General features: G+C 39.3%; 1 protein-coding gene and 1 long non-coding RNA gene across 5 annotated transcripts in view; one reads left to right on the top strand and one right to left on the bottom strand.

The window, feature by feature from the left end:
* Window positions 1-21,227, top strand: part of eml5 (EMAP like 5) — a 49,309-nt gene that overhangs the window by 18,445 nt on the left and 9,637 nt on the right. For 2 of the 4 annotated variants that reach the window (XM_077556420.1, XM_077556446.1), the window contains exons 5-29: window positions 1,328-1,513; window positions 3,720-3,855; window positions 4,027-4,050; window positions 4,824-5,025; window positions 5,270-5,407; window positions 5,501-5,757; window positions 5,830-6,042; window positions 6,108-6,275; window positions 7,762-7,868; window positions 7,951-8,069; window positions 8,612-8,798; window positions 8,906-9,011; window positions 10,737-10,830; window positions 13,735-13,835; window positions 13,940-14,133; window positions 15,125-15,236; window positions 15,325-15,452; window positions 17,093-17,234; window positions 17,802-17,954; window positions 18,026-18,157; window positions 18,246-18,334; window positions 19,511-19,687; window positions 19,764-19,965; window positions 20,031-20,157; window positions 20,352-20,366. In XM_077556420.1, the coding sequence (XP_077412546.1) occupies window positions 1,328-1,513; window positions 3,720-3,855; window positions 4,027-4,050; window positions 4,824-5,025; window positions 5,270-5,407; window positions 5,501-5,757; window positions 5,830-6,042; window positions 6,108-6,275; window positions 7,762-7,868; window positions 7,951-8,069; window positions 8,612-8,798; window positions 8,906-9,011; window positions 10,737-10,830; window positions 13,735-13,835; window positions 13,940-14,133; window positions 15,125-15,236; window positions 15,325-15,452; window positions 17,093-17,234; window positions 17,802-17,954; window positions 18,026-18,157; window positions 18,246-18,334; window positions 19,511-19,687; window positions 19,764-19,965; window positions 20,031-20,157; window positions 20,352-20,366 (3,509 nt within the window). Of the gene's footprint in view, window positions 1-1,327; window positions 1,514-3,473; window positions 3,630-3,719; window positions 3,856-4,026; window positions 4,051-4,823; window positions 5,026-5,269; window positions 5,408-5,500; window positions 5,758-5,829; window positions 6,043-6,107; window positions 6,276-7,761; window positions 7,869-7,950; window positions 8,070-8,611; window positions 8,799-8,905; window positions 9,012-10,736; window positions 10,831-13,734; window positions 13,836-13,939; window positions 14,134-15,124; window positions 15,237-15,324; window positions 15,453-17,092; window positions 17,235-17,801; window positions 17,955-18,025; window positions 18,158-18,245; window positions 18,335-19,510; window positions 19,688-19,763; window positions 19,966-20,030; window positions 20,158-20,351; window positions 20,367-21,227 lie in introns of those variants that run through there. The other 2 variants (XM_077556436.1, XM_077556428.1) reach the window with 2 other exon arrangements.
* On the bottom strand, window positions 10,278-20,617 carry LOC144043180 (uncharacterized). The gene is made up of 3 exons (XR_013291059.1): window positions 20,462-20,617; window positions 20,259-20,345; window positions 10,278-11,414 (listed from the first exon to the last, which is right to left on the bottom strand). It is a non-coding gene; the product is annotated as an uncharacterized LOC144043180 (long non-coding RNA).

Raw genomic sequence — 21,227 nt, 5'->3', positions numbered from 1 at the left:
CTCTCAGCAATTCAAACAGCAAAGGGATTAGCTGCTGCCCGAGTCTCGCCGCCTTATCAGTTGTGGGCAGGGACGACTGTGCAGTCACGCTGCATCCATCCCTGCAGCCTCTGTCGCATTCTGGGGTACAATAGAGCCCCCCCCCCCCACACACACACACATCCCACCTACTTCAAAACCACCACCTTAGACATATCGTACCGTCCCGGATTGCTTGTGTGCTTGCCATGTGTACAATTTAACATTCATTCTCAGCCCCATGCACAATCTTAACGCGAATGCTCTCTCATTGTTCGGTTAAGAATTTAGGAAGGTTTTGTATGGCAACATATGCACTTTATTGGGAACCTTAGTCAATGAATTAATCGGTTCTTTGAGCAAACACAGGTTGTCACAGATGGACAATATGTTGTAGTATTCCCAGAAAAGTGGGCGCGGTTACAGTTGCGAAGGGTGCAATGACAATTTTGTCCATATTAATTTCCTATAGGTTGAAGGACTCGATGTCTCACTTTGTATTTTAGTCCATTTTTTATAAAAAAAAATTCTGGAGAGCTCAGTATTGTTCATTCGGTAATTTTACCAATTTGACATGTCATCATCATTGCTCTCCTATTTTTATTTTTATTATTATTTTTTGTATGTGCGAGTGTGTGTGTGTAGTCCATATTTTTGATAACAGGTGGTATCCTTGCTCACGATCCCTGACTGATAATCAATGCCCCTTGTTAACCCACAGTGTGTTCATCAGTCGAGAGCAAGTTGTAATCTCTGGTATGTCAGGATTTTTTTTGTCAAGTAGATTTGTCACCCTGTTAAGCCTGGCTATACATTTAATAAAATGACACATTGATCAATATTATTATCATTTTCCTTCTGCCTGCCAGGGATGAGCGTGTCTCCGTTTTCACGTGCCGGCAGTCGTGCCTCAGCATTTGAGAAGCCCATTGCGATCTTATCTCTATACAGACAGGGCCGCCTCCCTTTTAGCGCTCACCGCCTCTCTTTGATGGATTTAGCCCTCAGACGAGACTCTGCCCATGCATCCCAATGACCTTGCTTATAAATAATGAGCACGCTGGCGTCTGAGTGTGCGCCTGTGTCTGTGCATGTTGATCAGATGGTTACAGCACCAACTCCACACGGGTGCGTGTTCTCTTTCAAGGTAGTCGATACCTGTGTGCATGCGCGTGGGTATATTTGTGATTTTTCTGATTACTGTTGTACCCAAACACTGCGTTATTGTCCACTTGCTGTGTCACAACAGGATTACGCAGGGATTATTAGCCACCATCACCACCTTTTACTCTTCTGTCTGTGTGTGCAGTTCTGGAGCTTATGCGGTAACGCTCTCACGCCCAAACGGGGAGTTTTCGGCAAGACGGGGGATCTCCAAACCATCCTCTGCCTGGCTTGCGCCAAGGATGAGGTCACGTATTCCGGTGCCTTGAACGGCGACATCTATGTGTGGAAAGGGATCAATCTGATGAGGACTGTGCAAGGGGCTCATGGGGTACGTTTAAAGGAAACATTTTGCCAGGGCTCAGGCAACGACCAATCACAGCTCACCTGTTTTTTGAAGCTGAGCTGTGATTGGTTGTTTCCTGAGACTTGAGCAACTGTGATGCCATTTTCACTCAAAAACAGTCTTTATGTATTTTATGTTTTTTTTTAATTGTAATTTAATTTCATCAATTTATTATTGGAAAAATCAATGAATAACTACTTGTAATGCCTGTTTCTGCGCTGCAATATGGACACGCCCCTTCCTCCCCACTCATATCTTGGTAGGAGTCAGCGGAGGAACCGAACACAATATGCCCACTCAAAATCATTGTATGTACATCGCTTATAATATTCAAAAACTGCAATCAATCCTCGGCACCAAAGTTGATGTGGACATTTCTACTTATGCCCACTTCCAACCTTTAAAAATCAAAAATGGCTGAAATTCATTCTGTCTGCTGTAGTAGCTTTAAATGGTAGACCTTAAATAAAAGGTGTTGCTGAACTGTGCTGAAAGTCGTCACGAAAAAAACCCTTAAAGGAGAAGTCAACCCCCCAAAAAATTATTGACAATAATATGTTCTACGCAGCCCCACTTTAACCTTGCCAGCAAGTTGAATTCTCGCGGTATTTGTTCACAAATACTACAAGAATACATCTTGTACTGCTCCCGCTGATACGTTTGCAACCGACCTTTTTTTTTTTAGATCGGACCAATCATGCATTGATTAGGGCGGGACATGCAGCTGTGACGAAACCAGGAAGCGCCAACGCTGGCGGAAACGAACAAACCTAACATAGATGAATGGAATCTGCAATTAATTCTGTTTTTGCAGAATTACTCACAGTTTCCTAGTTGAATGTTGAGCAGCGAGAGGCACTTGGTGCATTTTTACCCAGTAAAGATGTCCGTGCTTTTTTTTCTTCTTTTTTTCCTAAAACGAGATTGAAGACGACATTTTCATCTGTTGCCGAGATTGGTCAAACCAAACGTATAGTCTGGCGCGGCTTATATGTGTAACAAACTCGAGTATTCCTCAAATTTAGCTAGCGCGGCTTATAGTCAGGTGTGCCTTATAGTCCAGAAATTACTGTAAATAAATTTGGGTGATTTTTTTAAAATTAAAACCTGTGACACTACATTTTTGCTGAAAATCGAATGATTAAATTATCACTAGGAAACCATTAATAACACATTTAACCACTTGTCAATCTGGTGACCGTCGGTTGCGTTATTGCTTTAGCTAATGCTAAATGCTATCTTGGTTGATAGTTCGACAGCGCTAAACAACTCAATGTACTCACCATTCTCCAACTTTTTTTTTTTTTTTTGTGCCATTTTCCTTGCACCTTTCCCGCATTGTAACATTGGAAATATGCTGCCAGAAATGCTCAGCTTGCGTTTGGTCTGACCGGCAACCGCAGCGTTAGTCTAGTAGGACTACTTTTCCCATTATTATTAGGAATGGAAGCAGGAAGTAGTTCTAGTTCCAGTATGACGAAAACACACCTGTTAGTGATTAGATGTCGTTAGATTAGCCGTGAATCGCTATGACAACTGTGTGGTTGACATACACGTGGCCCAAACAGTTAGGACTGTCCCGGTTAAAAGCCAGACGTCGTCTGGTCGCCATTTTGCATAAGTGGCGCACATTCAATGGTCCTTTTAGGTTAGATAAACAATGCTTTAAGGCTGAAATATGTTTGGACAGAATTTTTTTTTAAATCACATAGGATAAAGTCTATGAAATGAAGAGACTGTTGGGAATAATGTAATTTCATGGACCAAATCTTCGAATTTAGGTCAGTGCCTCTGACCAGCAAAAAAAGGACCATCACTTGCATCCAGCATAGGTAGAGATCCACATTGCTTGATTCTGCTCAATAGAGAAGGATCAGTCTTTTGCTACACAGGATTAAATTATATCTGTGGGATCAACAGCTTTGTTAGGGAATGGCGGGCGGGGGATGGGATAATAATAAGTACCCTACATTCAGATTCCTGATTTTTTTGTACCACCAAATATTTGACCGTGGATTCCACAGCATACTTTGCAGTGATAATAAGCAAATCATAGCGACTCCTTTGTGCTTTTTGTGCGACGCTGAGGCCGCAGTAGCAGGTGCGTAGCTGTGAAGGCCTCGCTAAACAGTTACCTTTGCTTCTGTCATAGCTGGTTTATCGCACACTAACGGCCTGTCATTTCCTCCAGTCAGGGATTTTCAGCATGAACGCTTGCGAAGAGGGTTTCGCCACCGGGGGACGAGACGGCTGCGTCCGCCTGTGGGATCTCAACTTCAAACCAATTACTGTCATTGATCTCAGGGAAACAGACCAAGGATATAAAGGTGATGCCAAAAGGCCTCCACTCGGTAAAGGCCGCAGGGCCAATTAAGCTCACCTCATCAAGTGGCATATCTACACCATGCTGCTTAAGCCATTCTTTTCTGTTCTCCCTACTAATACTCCCTTTCTTCTTTCTTCCATTTCCTTTATTTCTTGTATCTCGGACCTAACAGTAGCTAGAAGGGAAAATAGCCGAGGTGGGTAAAAGCGTTATAAGGGCAGATTTAACAGTCGCGCTAGTCTGTTTGTAGCCGTCCCCATATTGTTCTCTTGTGGTTAGTGAATCCGTTTTAGAACATATTTTTTAGATGCCATGGTCGTAACTTCATCATGAGAAAAGCAAACTACTACACAAGAAGTCAATAGAACTGATTAGTCTATTCATAGAAACTCAGCAACTTTTAATCTATGAAAGCAGAGCACAGCGCAGCGGATATCAAAAGTCTACACACCCCTGTTCAAATGCCATCTTTTTGTAATCTAAAAAAAAAAGACGATCAATCATTCCAAAACTTTTTCCACAAATAATATGCAAATAATGTGGTTGCACAAGTGTGCACACCCTCATAATTAGGATTAATTCATCTCATTCAAACTCATGTTGGGAGTCAGCACACACCTACTACTATTTAGCGACTGGGATTAACAACAAATGAATGGCAGATGTTCTAGTAGGCTTTTCCCCCTCCCTGCTTTCTACTGCAGGCTAATATTGACAGATTTTTCAAACTGTCGACAATCCCTTCCGCATTTGTTGATGATTTTAAAAGGCTGAGGCGAAGACAGTTTGTTGTCTCAATAATTGTGGGAAAAGCTTTGGAATCGTCATCTCATTTTTTTAATATCACAGAAAGCTGCCATACATACAGAGGTGTGTCAAGTTTTTATATTCACGCTACATGTGTCTAGAAATGTTCTGTCCCGTAATTTGGACGGTACTGCATTGATATTTTCCCGTGTGTGTGTATAGGGCTGTCTGTGCGTAGTGTTTGCTGGCGGGGAGACCACATCCTGGTGGGCACGCAAGACAGCGAGATCTTCGAGGTGGTGGTCCACGACCGCAACAAGCCTTTCCTTATCATGCAGGGTCACTGTGAGGGCGAGCTGTGGGCGCTGGCCGTGCACCCCACCAAGCCTCTCGCTATGACGGGCAGTGATGACCGCTCAGTCAGGTGAGAGTCCTGAGAAGTAATTGCAAGAAGTATCAAAATATTAGGGATGGACCAATTGTTGGCCGTGCCGATTATATTGGCTTTTTTACGAATCTGAAGGCAGATTTCAACAGGATTTGTACGATGATTTAATATGGCGGTCCCCAGTGCTTTTACACCTGTTGCCAACAGTGTGCTCAATCTGGTACTATTATTGTTATTTTTGTTACATTTTTTATGTGTTTTTTTTTTCCTCCTCAACAAGGATATGGAGCCTTATCGATCATGCACTGATAGCCCGCTGTAACATGGAGGAGCCGATCCGCTGTGCAGCTGTCAGCACTGATGGTATTCATTTGGCCCTGGGAATGAAGGATGGCTCATTCACCGTTCTCAGAGTCAGGCAAGTACACAATTCAATAGAAGAAGACTATACGTTTTTACGTCTTACCATTTGGGCTTTATTGAAGAGCCCTTTTTTTTTGTTCGCCTCCAGAGATATGACAGAAGTGGTTCACATCAAGGACAGGAAGGAGGCTATCCATGAGCTGAAGTATTCCCCCGATGGAGCCCATTTGGCTGTCGGCTCCAATGACAATTCGGTGGACATTTACGGTGTTGTGCAGAGGTACAAGAAAGTAGGAGAGTGCATTGGCTCCAATAGCTTCATCACGCACATGGACTGGTCTACGGACAGCAAGTTGCTGCAGACCAACGATGGCAGCGGCAGGAGGCTCTTCTATAGGATGCCAAGTATGTCTAATTTAATAGGATTTTTTTGAAGGTATTTGGATTGATACTATAAGAAGTGTGTCTTTTATTTAGGTGGGAAAGAGATGACCAACAGGGAGGAGCTGAAGCTGGTGCAGTGGGCATCATGGACGTGTGTGTTAGGCCCTGAGGTGAATGGAATATGGCCCAAATATTCTGCGATCAATGATGTCAACTCCGTGGACGCCAACTTCAACAATCAAGTCTTAGTAACGGCCGATGACTACGGATTAGTCAAACTTCTACGATATCCATGTATAAAAAAAGGTAAAGAAAACGGCAGGAATTCTTAATGTCTTGTTGAATTCATGTTCTATTTCTCTTGATTTTAGGTGCAAAATTTAAAAAATATTTAGGTCACTCAGCCCATATTACCAATGTAAGATGGTCGCATGACTACCAGTGGGTTATCACCATTGGTGGAGCGGATCACTCGGTGTTCCAGTGGAAGTTTGTTCCGGAGAGGAAGTCAAAAGAAGCTCTGCATATTGCACCACAAGGTGAGAGGAAGGAAAGTACCTCGAGGAATGGTTACAATTGGACAGATGTCTCGAACCTGTTCAGATACACAGTTTTACAATTTTACTTTAAAAAGGAGGGGTGGGACTCTTTGAATGTCTCACGATTCAATTCCGATTTTTGGGTGTGCAATCCGATTCAGAATCGATTTTTGATTAAGAACGATTTTTTTATTCAAAATGATTTGATTGACAATGATTTTTGCTTCAATTTATAGATGTTCAAGGAATCGTAATGATTTACTCCAGTCTGACTTGCTGCTGCTAATTAGCGCGCTACTCGCGGCACTTTTATCACCCAAAAGAACGGCTCCATGCTGCAAAAAAAACAGCTTTTATTGGAATAACTTAATCGTGACTTTTTCCTTCTACTCTCTAATGTGGCTTCAACTTAACAGTGTATCAGACCGCGTGGAACCACACTGCCCCTAAGTGGCCAAATAGGGTACAACATGAACAGCGCTCCCAATAAAGGCACACACAAACAAAGGGAAGACGGTATAAAATAATTAAAATAAAATAGATTTTGGGACATTTAAAATCGATTCTGAATCGTACTAAATGAGAATCGCGATTCTTATAAGAAAATATTTTGTGTACGAGAGAATATTTTTAGTTTTCTTTTGGATATCAGCAAACAGTAGGAGTGGCATAGCTCGGGCGGTAGAGTGTTTGTCTCCCAAGCTGAAGGTCAGAGTTTGTTCCTCAGATCTTGTGTAACTTTTTTTTTTAAATAAACTAATAAAATGTACAAAAAAAAATCTTCTAACATTTACTGAGAATTTCTGAGTGAAAAAAAAAACGTTACTAGTTTTTTGTCATGGGTAGGCCAATCCTATTGCACACAGTATAAATACTTTGCGTAAAATTTACTCGGAATATTTTACTCTCTTTCAAGTGTAAATTTTGCTCTGTTTACAGTCAAACCAAATAGACTTTTTTTAGAGTAAAATGTACAAAATTTACTGTGTAGTTAGACCAAATTGCTACAGTGGTAAATGTATCGACATTGTTTATTTGAACAGCAATTGTGTTGTGCCTGCTTCTTTTCAACTGTATTGCTCCCACCAACTTTATGGGCTTGATGTGTTAAACTGTCATGCTAAATTATTCCCCATCCCATAACATTTAAACGCGTCCGTTCGATGTGAATGAAAGTTGGAAAGTATAATTGCGTTGTCATTGCCAACTCATTATTTTTCCAGAGAGAGTGCAGCTGTGCTCTCTATAATTAAAACACACCCAGACTTTCCTTTTCATTTTCCTAATGGACCTTGTAGATTCAAGTCCAGCTTATTGCCTTTTCTTGGCTCAGCATCAGTCTGCAGCATCAGCATCCTGAAACATTTGGCTTTGCTTCTTCTTGTGTTTACTCGGAGCACAGCTGCTTTAGTACTTGAGGATTTTGTGAAAGGCAATGCTATATTTTTACCAGCTAGGTATACTCAAACTATGTTTCTATTTCTAGAGACCTTGGCAGACTCCAACAGTGAAGAGTCAGACTCCGATCAGTCAGATGTGCCTGAGATGGATTCCGAAATCGAGCAGGAGACACAGCTTACGTATAGAAGACAGGTTGGTGTGTTTGTAACTCGTAGACCTTTCATTTTGAACGTCCGTTGATTTTTATAAAACACGTGTTTCTGCATGAATTCAGGTTTATAAAGAAGATCTACCTCAGCTCAAAGAGCAGTGCAAAGAGAAAGATCGCGCAATCGCAATGAAGAAGAGAGAGCGAGCACCTGGGAGCGGATTGAAGCTGCACTTTATTCATGGGTGAGCTTGCAATTTAACTCATTCACTGCCAATGACGGCTATAATCGTCAAAAATTCTTTTGAAATATTTCTTAGTTAAAAAAAAAAAAAATCCCCACTTTTGTTAACAAGAGTATGAAAACCTAGAAAAAAATGTTTATTGTACATTTAGAATAGATATAACAATTTGGGATTAATTGTGAGTTAACTAGTAAAGTCATGCGATTAATTACAATTAAAAAATGTAATCGCCTGACTAGATGATTGTTAAAAATTAGGGGTGTCAGGCAATTCAATTTTTTAATCGTAATTAATCGCATGACTTTACTAGTTAACTCACAATTATTGACAAATTTTATATCTGTTCTAAATGTTCAATAAAAAAAAGTTCTAGGTTTTCATACTGTTGTAAAAAAAGTTAAACTAATAGAAATAGTTAAAATGATTTTTTGACGTTTATAACCATCAATGGCAGTAAATGAGTTGATACAGTCAATTCTAAACAAATGGAGTGATAAATGATCGTTCTCCAAAACATTTTTATTGCTTTTTATTTTTTGCAGCTACAGGGGCTATGATTGCAGAAGTAATCTGTTCTATACCCAGACCGGTGAAATCGTCTACCATGTGGCTGCTGTTGGGATCGTGTACAACAGGCAGCAGAACACCCAACGTTTCTACATGGGCCACGATGATGACATTCTCTGTCTGGCCATCCACCCACTCAAGGATTTTGTAGCAACAGGCCAGGTAGAGATTATGCCTGGAGGCATCGGAATTGCATTTCTTGTTCGCTAGTCTTTACGTTCAAATGTCACAAAGAAACTTGTGCTCAAACGATGATTGTGACTATCCAGGTTGGCCGAGATTCCTCCATCCACATATGGGACACAGAAACATTAAAACCAATGTCTGTGTTGAAGGGTTTCCATCAGCTTGGAGTGTGCACTTTGGACTTTTCAGGTAATGAGTCAATATTACCAGAAGGTCAATATCATCCCTAAAAAATACGAGAGTTTCCATTGAACTTCATATTCATTGTATTAAGTAGGGCAGCACGGTGGCTGACTGGTTAGCACGTCCGCCTCCCAGTGCTGAGGACGTGAGATCGAGTCCGGGCTTCGGCCTTCCTGGGTGGAGTTTGCATGTTCTCCCCGTGCTTGCGTGGGTTTTCACCGGGTACTCCGGTTTCCTCCCACATTCCAAAGACATGCACGGCAGGTTAATCGAACACTCCAAATTGTCCATAGGTGTGATTGTGAGTATGGTTGTTTGTCTCTGTGTGCCCTGTGATTGGCTGGCAACCAGTTCAGGGTGTACCCTGCCTACTGCCTGAAGCCAGCTGGGATAGGCTCCAGCACCCCCGCGACCCTTGTGAGGAAAAGCGGTCAAGAAAATGGATGGATGGATGTAATAAGTAGATGTTATGCTGTGAGGAATCCACACTTTTTAATACAAATTAACTGTAAGCAGATGATGTACATGTAAACAGCAAAATATGTCACCTAGCTAATAGGGTGGACAATGACAGGGTGGACATTTTGGCTAACATTAGCATTTAATGAGGACATGGTAGATCTTCACTTTGCAACATGATTATTTTAGCAAGCTGATTGTGTACTGTTTAACAAATATTAGGGGTGGGAATCTTTGAATGTGTCACGATTCAATTAGATTCCGATTTTTGGGTGGGCAATTCGATTCAGAATCGATTTTCGATTAAGAACGCTTTTTGATTCAAAATGATTTGATTGGCAATGATTTTTGCTTCAATTTATAGATGTGCAAGGAATCGTAATGATCTACTCCAGTCTGACTCGCTAGTGCTAATTAGTGCTCCACTCGCGGCACTTTTATCACTCAACAAAACGGCTCCACGCAAAAAAAAAACCAAAACATTTATCGGAATAACTTGATTGTGACTTTTTCCTTCTTCTCTACTCATCTACTCTTCTACTCTAATGTGGTTACAACTTAACAGTGTATCAGACCGCGTGGAACCACACTGCCCCTAAGTGGCCAAATCGGGTACAACATGAACAGCGCTCCCAATAAAGGCACACAGAAACAAAGGGAAGACAGTATAAAATAATTCCAGTAAAATCCATTTTGGGACATTTAAAATCTAAATGAGAATCGCGATTCTTTTGAGAATTTTTTTTTTTTTTTTTTTGGGCACGTGCCTAACAAATATATTTAGAATTTGCAAAAGGTTGTGATAATCAATTGATAGCTTCACAACTTCCAACTACTCGCATAATATGACAATTGTGAAACATAATGTGTAAGTATATATTCTGTAACTTTCCATTATTTCAGCCTCAAGTGAAGAAAGACAAAATGCTGGCGTTACTGAAAGCATCACACGTTTCTTAAAGGGGGTAGTTAAGCCATAACGACAGGGTGGACAACAATTTGAGGGACCCATGCAAAATGTTCATTATGGTTATGAAAATAGAATAGACAGTCAAAGTGGCTCGTTTTACCGTATTGTGGACAATAAAACAAGGTAAAAAAATCTTTTCTGTCGTTTAACCACTTAATAGGCATAGCATAGTTAGCATAGCGGTTTGTAGATCCAATACAAAAGAAATGTTCCATCAGACTTCCTGCTAACTAGGGCCACATTTTAAGACAAACACAGTGGCTTGATGTGCCAATAACACAGATGTGATTTACACCCCACAGCGGATGGCAAGCGCCTGGCCTCAGTGGGCCTGGACGACAATCACACCATTGTGCTATGGGACTGGAGGAAGGGGGAAAAGCTTTCAGCCATGTGGTGAGTGTGGTCCTGACATTGTTTACGTGATGCTACTATCCAGAAACGGAAAGAGCTCTGACAGTCCTTTGATCGGAGCTTCTCTCTTTAAATATGAACATTGATAAACCGTGGATTTAATTGGAGCCACTTTGCAGTTCATGGATGACAGTGTGATTCATGTTTCGCAGAGGGAAGAAAGAGAATTGCCTTTTAGATTAAGAGGCTGCTCCACTGCGACACTTAAGCCTGCCAAGGTTTGAATAGTTCGAGTATGCCCCAAGGCTCCAACTGTATCCATAATGAATGAGAATTACTTTCAGTGCCCGTCTTCTATGTCAGATTTTATTTTGACACCGAGGCCATATTTTCTAGGTACCCCAACGTTGTATAATAGACTACAAAAAGCAAGCTGTGATGAAAAGCTCCTTTGGTCTCTTGAGGTCTCCCTGATTTGTTGGAATTTGTTTCTGGGATTGGTGAAGGACTCTGGTTGGTGGCTTGGTGGGTTGGTGGGTGGTGGGTGGTGGGTGGTGTCTGGTCGGTGCTGGATTTCACTTTCCTTTCTTTGGTCCTTCCTCGGGTCTCCTGACGGCCTCACGACTCTGGATGGAAGTGTTCGGTTTAGGTGAACGGTATGGGATTTTTTAATAGGTTTTAGGTGAACTAATGAATACACACACACTCACACGCACGCACACACACACACACACACACATACACATACTCACCCACATACAAAAAAATAATAAATAAATTTAAAAAAAAGAAAAAAAAAAAGAGAGCAATAATGATGACATGTCAAATCGGTAAAATTACCGAATGATAACTTACATTGATGTTTCTGCATTTGGCAATTTATTATTATATTATATTATTAGTATGGGATTTTTTTTTATAAGGCTTTAGGTGAACTGATAAATACACGCACGCACGCACACACGCACATACACATACTCACCCACATACAAAATTTTTTTTATATATATATATATATATATATATATAAAAAATATATATATAAAAAATATATTTTTTATTATTATTATATTTAAAAAAAAAAAAAAAAAAGGAGAGCAATGATGATGTCAAATCGAATGAACAATGCTGAGCTTTCCTGAAAAAAAAAAAAAAGAAACTTACCGAATGAACAATACTGAGCTCTCCAGAATTTTTTTTATTATAAAAAAATAATAATAAAAAAATAAAAGTTGTAACACAGAATCACTAATAGTAATTTGTCCTAAATGGCTAATAGAATACAATTACATAACCACCGTGCGAGAAATATGTAGCAGTAAAACATCCACATCTCAAAATAACAGTTTTTTTTTTTCTCTTTGTTGCTCGGCCCACTTGATGTTCATATTTAGTCTCAACTCAATTTAAACTGACCCTGACACGTTTGGAGCGCTGCGTGTTATTTGCTCTTCTGTTGTCTCAACTGAAAGTGCAGAGACAGCTTGGAGCGCCACTAATCTGCTTTGCAGACCTCGGTGGGTGCTGTGCAATGCAATTGTGACGGAAAAGGGCCTGAGAGAAGTCTTCAGCTGGGAGGCATAGAGTGGGCGTGAGAAGATGAGGCTTCATGGTGTACAGGGAAGAAGATTCTAGCCATCATATTTATTTACTATGGGCAATTTAAGGGTTCAAGCTAGTCATTTTTGGCATGGGCCACATTATAAGTTTTGATCTCAATAATGTCTTTGTCTTGGTTGGCGTGGACTACAACACTACCACAGTTCTACTTTTTGTAAAATATTGAAAAAAAAAATTAAGATCTGGAGATGAGCTAATATGGGCTATTATTGTATATGGGCTCATATGCTAATAATAATATTAGGGGTGTCAAAATTAGTGTGTTAATTTAAAGTTCATTCAACGCCACAAATTTTTTTAAAACTCGTGATTAATGACCGCCCCTTACTTGAAAAGCCACGTTCGACGGTGTATTAGGGCCACGTATAAATATATATATTTTTTAGAGGGCGGGGGCAATATTCAGAGAAAAAAACTCGCAAATATGCCACTTTCTAAAATTTATGAGTTTTTTTTCTCCAAATTTTCCACTTTATAAAGTGGTAAATTTGTTAAATTTGTAAGGTTTTTTTCTTGGAATATTGCCCCCCGCCCTCTAAAAAAAATATATATTTATACGTGGCCCTAATACGCCGTCATAGCCATGTCAAAATTTAGCAGTAATAAATTTAATAATAATGCAAATATTTGTGGAGGCTAGGGTTAAATTGTATTTTACAATTTTAAAAATGTGAAGAATTTCACAAGTTACTTCATGTTAAAGATTAGATAGCTCAAAATAGGAAAAGAAAAATGCACTGACCTGTCACCAATGTCTAGATGCAATTATTGCCATCTAGTGGCAGAAAAATGACCAACACAAATCAATATCACACTTTTTTTTTTACAGTACATCTTTTTAATTTTAACTCAATTTTATGAATTATTAAGAAATGACTGTATCAAAGACTAAAAGTTGCAGCCATATTTCTATTTTTAAAAAAATCCACTTTTGTTAGCAAGAGTATGAAAACTTTTATTGTACATTCATTAATCATGAGTTAACTATTGAAGTCATGCGATTAATTACGATGATAAATTTTAATCGCCTGACATCCCTAAATGATATATACATTGAGTTCTACTTGGGTTTCATTGGCAAAAAAAATAAGCCGATAGGTATTTAAATGAAGTGTGAAGTCTGTTTGTGGCTTTACCGAGTGCCCTCTCTCATTTTCGTACCATGTTTGCCTGTCCTGTCAACAGGATTACACAAAATTAAGGGAGTCATTTCCATAAAACCTGAAGGAGGGCTGGAGGTTGGGCTGAGGAAGAACACATTTTGTGTAATGCAGAATTTGGAACACATCCAGCCTTCATTAATAATAAATATTGTTGTGTTTTCAGTGGAAGCAAAGACAAGATCTTTGTCGTGAAAATAAATCCCTACCTGCCTGACAAGCTCATCACCGCCGGTGTAAAACATTTGAAGTTTTGGCATAAAGCTGGTAAGAGCTGCTCATCTTGTTAAAGCTGACAAGCGGCCGCGATAACAAGCTGAAGTCTGGCTTCGGAACGATGCATCTCACTGCGTCTACTTTCACTCTCTCAGGTGGTGGGTTAATTGGACGCAAGGGGAGCATGGGCAAGACGGAGACTATGATGTGCGCCGTCTACGGTTGGTCGGAGGAGATGGTGTTCTCGGGCACGTGCACTGGTGACATTTGCATCTGGAGGGACATGTTCTTGATGAAGACTGTCAAAGCCCACGACGGCCCCGTTTTTAGTATGCATGCTCTCGAAAAGGTAATGAAAGCGCATTTCATTGCAAATTTCAAATCATACATGGCCCGTTAACTCATTCACTGCCATTGACGCCTATAAACGTCAAACATTCATTTTAACTATGTATCTTAGTTTAACATTTTTTCCCACTTTTATTATCAAGAGTATGAAAACCTAGACATTTTTTAATAATCTTTTTTTTTTTAACCAACAGATTACAAAAAATTAGGAGCGTCAGGCGATTACATTTTTTTTATTGTAATTAACTGTAGCATTTTTTTCTGTTCTTTAATGCCTTGCTTCATCATTGAGTTTAGTTATTCTTCATTCTTTCTTCATTCAGTTTTTCTTCCATCCATTCCTTTTCAGTCCTAGATTTATTATTTATTATTTGGAAAATTATGTTCTGGTTACGTTGACCACTGCCTGAAATAAATTGAACCTCACAGTAGGGCTGGGCCATATGGCCCAAAATAGATTTTTTTATTTTCCCCAGTCATTCAGGAAGATTATGATTTTAATCTAATAAACCCAACAAATATTTATTTAAGACTTAATAAATTTTTATTAACTCATTCACTGCCATTGACGCCTATAAATGTCAAAAATTCATTTTAACTTTGTATCTTAGTTTAACATTTTTTTCCACTTTTATTAACAAGAGTATGAAAACCTAGACATTTTTTAATAATCTTTTTTTTTTTTTTTACCAAAAGATTACAAAAAATTAGGAGCGTCAGGCGATTAAATTTTTTAATGGTTAATTAATCGCATGACTTCAATAGTTAACTCCCGATTAATCACACATTTTATATCAGTTCTAAATGTACAATATTTTTTTCTAGGTTTTCATACTCTTGTCAACAAAAGTGGGACAAAATTTTAATTTAAAAAAAGCTAATATGAATAGTTCAAATTAATTTTTGACGTCTATAGCCGTCAATGGCAGTGAACGAGTTAATAACCTGATTTTTTTTTTTTATGTCTGCTATTGACATGTTCATCTCTGCAGGGATTTGTGACTGGAGGGAAGGATGGTATAGTCGCGCTGTGGGATGACACATTTGAAAGATGCCTCAAGACCTATGCCATCAAGAGGGCAGTCTTAGCTCCAGGCTCCAAGGGTAATATGGTCATCTTGCACCAGATATGTTGTGCATCTGTGGCCTGGTTCAAACATGACTTCTTGTTTTTATGTTCTCGACTCTGCAGGCTTGCTTTTGGAAGACAACCCGTCCATACGTGCCATATCTCTAGGCCACGGCCACATTCTTGTGGGAACTAAGAATGGAGAGATTTTGGAGGTGGACAAAAGTGGCCCCATTACTCTGCTCGTCCAGGTGAGATGGCAAAACTAAGAATATTTTTCGAAAGATTCATCCATTAAATAGTATTTTTGGGGGGGTCACCGAACTTTTTAAAAGGAGAGCTACTTGTTGGGTACCGATTAATTACAGAATCTAAGCAAACAGCCCTCCGTGTTATTGTAGCAGCTATGGTATTTCACACAACCCAAGGAGATGCCCATTGACGAAAATAAATTGCAGCTATGAAGGCTCAATTGGTAATTTTGCCAAGTGGTTCTGCCCTGTCTCCAAATGAGGGCCTCTTGTCTTTAGGTTGTCAGAGTGGTATTGATTGCCGGTTTTGAATGTTTTGCAATTACAACTGTGATCTGACTGATGGGACCAATCGATGAGGGTTTTCCTTAATCAGCTGCTGCACGGGAAACTCATCGGATCATTGTCAAGAATTGTACACAATGTAGTGAAAGTAGCGTAGCATTTTTTTTCTGTTCTTTAATGCCTTGCTTCATCATTGAGTTTAGTTTTTCTTCATTCTTTCTTCATTCAGTTTTTCTTCCATCCATTCCTTTTCAGGCCTGTTTTTATTATTTGGAAAATTATGTTCTGGTTATGATGTTTACGTTGACCACTGCCTGAAATAAATTGAACATAAAATTTATTTTTTTTATTTTCCCCAGTCATTCAGGAAGATTATGATTTTATTCTAATAAACCCAACAAATATTTATTTAAGACTTAATTTTTTTATTATTAACTCATTCACTGCCATTGACGGCTATAAACATAAAAAATTTCATTTGAACTGTTTCATTTAGTTTAACATTTTTTCCCACTTTTGTTAACAAGAGTATGAAATCCTAGAATTTTTTTATTGTACATTTAGAACATATGTAAAATTTGTGATTAATCATGAGTTAACTAGTGAAGTCCTGGGATTAATTAAGATTAAAATTTTAATTGCCTGACGCCCCAAGTTTTTAATAATCTTTTTTTTTTTATACATTCACTGCCATTGACGGCTATAAACGTCAACAATTAATTTGAACAATTTCTATGTATGAGTATGAAAACCTAGAATTTGTTTTTATTGTACATTTAGAACAGATATAACATTTGTGATTAATCGTGAGTTAACAAGTGAAGTCATGCGATTAATTACAATAAAAAAATTAATTGCCTGTCACCCCTAATTTTTAATAATCTTATTTTTTAATAATGAGTTCATGGCAGTGAATGAGTTAATTTATTATATTTTTATTATATTAATTAAAAATAATTACTGTGTAACATTTTCAGACAACAATAATTTATACTGATTCTAAATTTGTTTTAACGTAAACCCAACATTCATAGTTTGTGTTTAAAAGCCACAATTAAGTAGTTTGTAGCTATTGTGAACACGTCTTGTAAACCACCCATCCAGCATTCTGCCACTTGTGCAAAATTACAACACACAATAACATTTGGATGCAACAGAACATAAAATCAACGGCTTTTAATAATCCAGAAGACAAAACTCTATTTCACGATTTAGCAAATTTTCAACGATTCCAATTTTTAAATGACAATTAATTTGATTAATTTGATTTATTGCCCAGCCCTACCTCACAGTAGATTATATTGTGCCGTATGTCTAAAAAATAATGTTAATAAGTGCTTTGTTGCGTCATGCAGGGTCACATGGAAGGTGAAGTCTGGGGCCTTGCCACCCATCCCCATCTCCCTCTGTGTGCCACTGTCAGTGATGACAGAACACTGCGCATATGGGACCTCTCCCCCAGCCACTGCATGTTGGCAGTGCGCAAACTCAGGAAAGGTGAGTCACCAACTGATGATAGTAAAATATTTGCTCTCTTGTGGCCTATGCGTTTATCCTGACTGAGTGGATCAGTCCTAGGCCAATAAAGGGGAAGTTAAACTTAAACATTTTTGGACAATAATACGTTATATGTGACCTCTCTAGTCTAAACATGACATTCTGATTAATATTACATTCGTGGAATATGAGTTATGCAGCAAAATCCGTCCGATTTTATCCATCTCAGCGGGCGGCCATTTTGCCACTTGATGTCGACTGAAGATGACATCACAGTTGCGCGGGGCTCAGGCAACGACCAATCACGGCTCACCTGTTTTCTGAAGCTGAGCTGTGATTGGTTGCTACCTGAGCAACTGTGATGTCATTTTCACTCGACAGTAAGTGACAAAATGGCCGCCCCCGGAGATTGATAAAAAAAATGCTGGATTTTGATGCTTAACTTATATTCCACTAACGCAATATTAACCAGAATATCATATGTAGACTAGTAGGGCTGCATAGAACATATTATTATCAAGAACTTTTGTGGGGGTTGACTTTCCCATCAACAAACACCCTCCACAGGTGGCCGCTGCTGCTGCTTCTCCCCCGATGGCAAAGCCTTGGCAGTCGGTCTAAACGACGGCAGCTTTCTCATTGTGAATGCAGACACCTTGGAGGACCTTGTGTCCTTTCACCACCGCAAGGACATCATCACAGACATCAAATTCTCTCCAGGTTTGTGACTCCCTTGTGATCGACAAGTCCATGTTTTGAAAACAAGACTGGATGTTTCCTTCTCTGTTCAGGTTCTGGCAAGTACCTTGCAGTGGCGTCTGGAGACACATTTGTGGATATTTACAACGTAATGAGCAGCAAACGTGTTGGAGTTTGCAAAGGATGCCTCAACTCTATCACCCACTTAGATTGGGACAGGAGAGGTGAATATCCTTTATACTGTAGATAATCCTTGTGTTAACGCTGAATAACTGCCAAACACGGTGGCCTTGCGGGCTCTTTAATTCACAGGGAAACTACTCCAAGTCAATACCAGTGCCAAAGAGCAGTTTTTCTTCGAGGCGCCTCGTGGCAAGAGGCAGACCATCCCTGCCACAGAGGTAAACTGGGAGAAGAAACACCACGGTAGCAAGATAGGGAGAGTGCGAGTTCAGCAAGGTGGAAGAAAGTGTAATAAATAAATAAATAAATTATTGCATCCATCAATTTTCTATAGCACTCATCCTCATTAGGGTCACAGGTGAGCTGGAGTCTACCTTGCTTGACTTTGGACGAGAGGCGGGTACACATTGCACAGCAAAAATTGAAGTGTTTTTGGGTTACATTTTGGGGAGTTGATTTTAACTCCTGAAGTGTAATTTTTTTTTTTCACAGTTAATGATGTCCACATCAGGGTTATTATAGTTTTGGAAATGTTCATTTTAGTCAGTTTTAATTCGTTTTCAGGGTGGTTTTGTTAGTTTTTATTAGTTTTAGTTATTTAAAAAATGCTTAGTTTTAGTTAGTCTCAGTATTATTATTATTATTTTATTTATTTTTTTAATTTATGTGTATTACTTGTGCGCAGAGATTGTAAATCCAGATCCAGAAAGTAAAAACCCTGCCACGGTTTGGCTTTAGCTATTGCTTCTAGCTAGCTAGCTCCCTAGCAGGTAAACAAGCACCATGGGAGCTAGCCAGAGAGCTAGCTAGCTAGCATCAATGGCTAAAGCCAAACTGTGGCAGGGTTTTTACTTTCTGGACCTGGATTTGCCACCTCTGCTTGTGTTCAATATTTGATAAACACCATGGTAAAAATTATCCATTGATTTAATGTGTCATTGTGAAGTGGGGGAATTGTTAATTTGTTCTCTTTAACTACAATTTTGGTGTCTTTTTTTATAGAATGTAGTAATATTGGAAAGAATTGGGAGTTTAAATTCACACTAGTATTTTTTCCAACTCTCCATTACCATTTCTCTTGTTAATGAAAGCAACTCGTTTTGAGTGTTAAAAAGTACAACACTAGTTGGTGTAATATTTTAACAATACACATTAGTGTAGTGTAAAATCAACACTGACCAGTGTTGGCTTCTGTTAAATGTCAACTCCCATTCCAAATGTATTTAAAACTATATTTAATGTAGACACTTTTGAAATGTTAAATTCAACTCTATAGGTGTTGAATTAACGCTGCCAATTTTGTTGTTGGATGAACTTCGCCTTAAACAACAAAAAGTCCAGTTGCCTCTGAAGCAGAACATAATGTAATACATACATTTATCTACGTGTCTTAGGTGGAGAAGGTTGACTGGAGTTCGTGGACGTGCGTCCTCGGCATGTCCGTCGAGGGCATCTGGCCTGTGATCAGCGAGGTCACAGAGGTGACCTCCGCTTGCCTTAGCAATGACAAGAAAGTGCTCGCCACAGGAGACGATTTAGGATACATCAAACTCTTCAGATACCCTGTCAAGGTACGATACAATGCTCGACATACAGAATACGTTGACGTCACTACATCAAGTCGATGAAAGCTTGTTTCACCCCTAGGGCAAGTATGCAAAGTTCAAACGCTACGTGGCTCACAGCACGCATGTCACAAACGTGCGGTGGACCCACGAGGACAGCCTATTGGTGACGGCTGGCGGGGGGGACACGTGCCTCATGATCTGGGCCCACGAGCCCGAGACTCGCAGGGAGCTCAGACAGTGTGACAGCGAGGAGTCGGACATTGAGAGCGAGGATGATGGAGGTATGAGAAAATGTCCCTGCTGACACTGTATCTTGTATCACTCTTGTTTTTTTTTTTTTTGTCAGGTTATGACAGTGATGTGACAAAGGAGAATGAGATCAACTATACCATCAAAGCCTTATCCACCAACATGCGCCCCATGACTGGTGTAAAACCCCACTTGCAATTGAAAGAGCCTTCTGTGGATGAGAGGTATTCTTTTGTGAAACTGTGGGGAATTATTTCTTGCATCAATGAGACCTTTTTGGTCAAACATCTTTTTTTCTTATCTATAACTCCAGCTCTATACTTACCCTTTTAAAATAACTTGCACCTCATCTGCTCTTCTTTCTTGTAATGGCTGCATTCTCTCATTGTCCTGCTTCCTTCTTTAATTCCATCTGAAGACAAGGTGTGGTCAGGTAAGATCTTATGTTTTATGTTTGGGGAAATTGCATCCAAGATAAAGGTTTAGTAGTGTTGACACGCGTAAATATACAAGTTCAAGGGTCATTACCTATCTTGAGATGAATATTACTTAACAGGGGAAGTCAACTATAAACATTTCTTGACAATAAATAATATGTTATATGTGACCTCACTAGTGACATTCTGATTAGTATTACATTTGTGGAATATGAGTTATGAAGCAAAATTTTATCCATTTCAAGGGGCGGCCATTTTGCCACTTGCTGTCGACTAAAGATGACATCACAGTCGCTCAGGGCTCAGCCAACGACCAATCACAGCTCACATGTTTTCTGAAGCTGAGCTGTGATTGGCTGTTACCTGAGCAACTGTGATGTCATTTTCACTCGACAGCAAGTGGCAAAATGGCCGCCTTCTGATATTGATAAAAACTGCTGGATTTTGCTGCTTAGCTCATATTCCACTAACACAATATTAACCAGAACACCGTATTTCGATTAGTGGGGCTGCATAGAACATATTTTTGGGTTAACTTTCATTTAATCCTTATGAATTCACCTTTCTTGACTTTATAAGTGTGTTGTGTCTGTTTAGACGTCATACAAAATACAAAAGAAACATTAATGATAGTATTAGTACGATAGTATAGAGACAGCTCATTTTAAATGAGGACCTATCAATGAATCTCTGTTTTAGTTCATCCCGAAATGTTCTGATGGTATTGAAGCCACGGCTGTGTGAACCTAATGTACTTCCTAAATAACAATATATGTCAATTATAAATGTAGCAGTGATGAACAGGCCCTCGCGCCGCCTTTTTCTAGGCAAATCCTTGAAAATGCTCATCAAACTGT

The sequence above is a fragment of the Vanacampus margaritifer genome, chromosome 1, assembly GCF_051991255.1.
Source record: "Vanacampus margaritifer isolate UIUO_Vmar chromosome 1, RoL_Vmar_1.0, whole genome shotgun sequence".
In the NCBI taxonomy this organism is placed as follows: domain Eukaryota; kingdom Metazoa; phylum Chordata; class Actinopteri; order Syngnathiformes; family Syngnathidae; genus Vanacampus; species Vanacampus margaritifer.
This window is presented reverse-complemented; position numbering and strand designations above follow the sequence as displayed.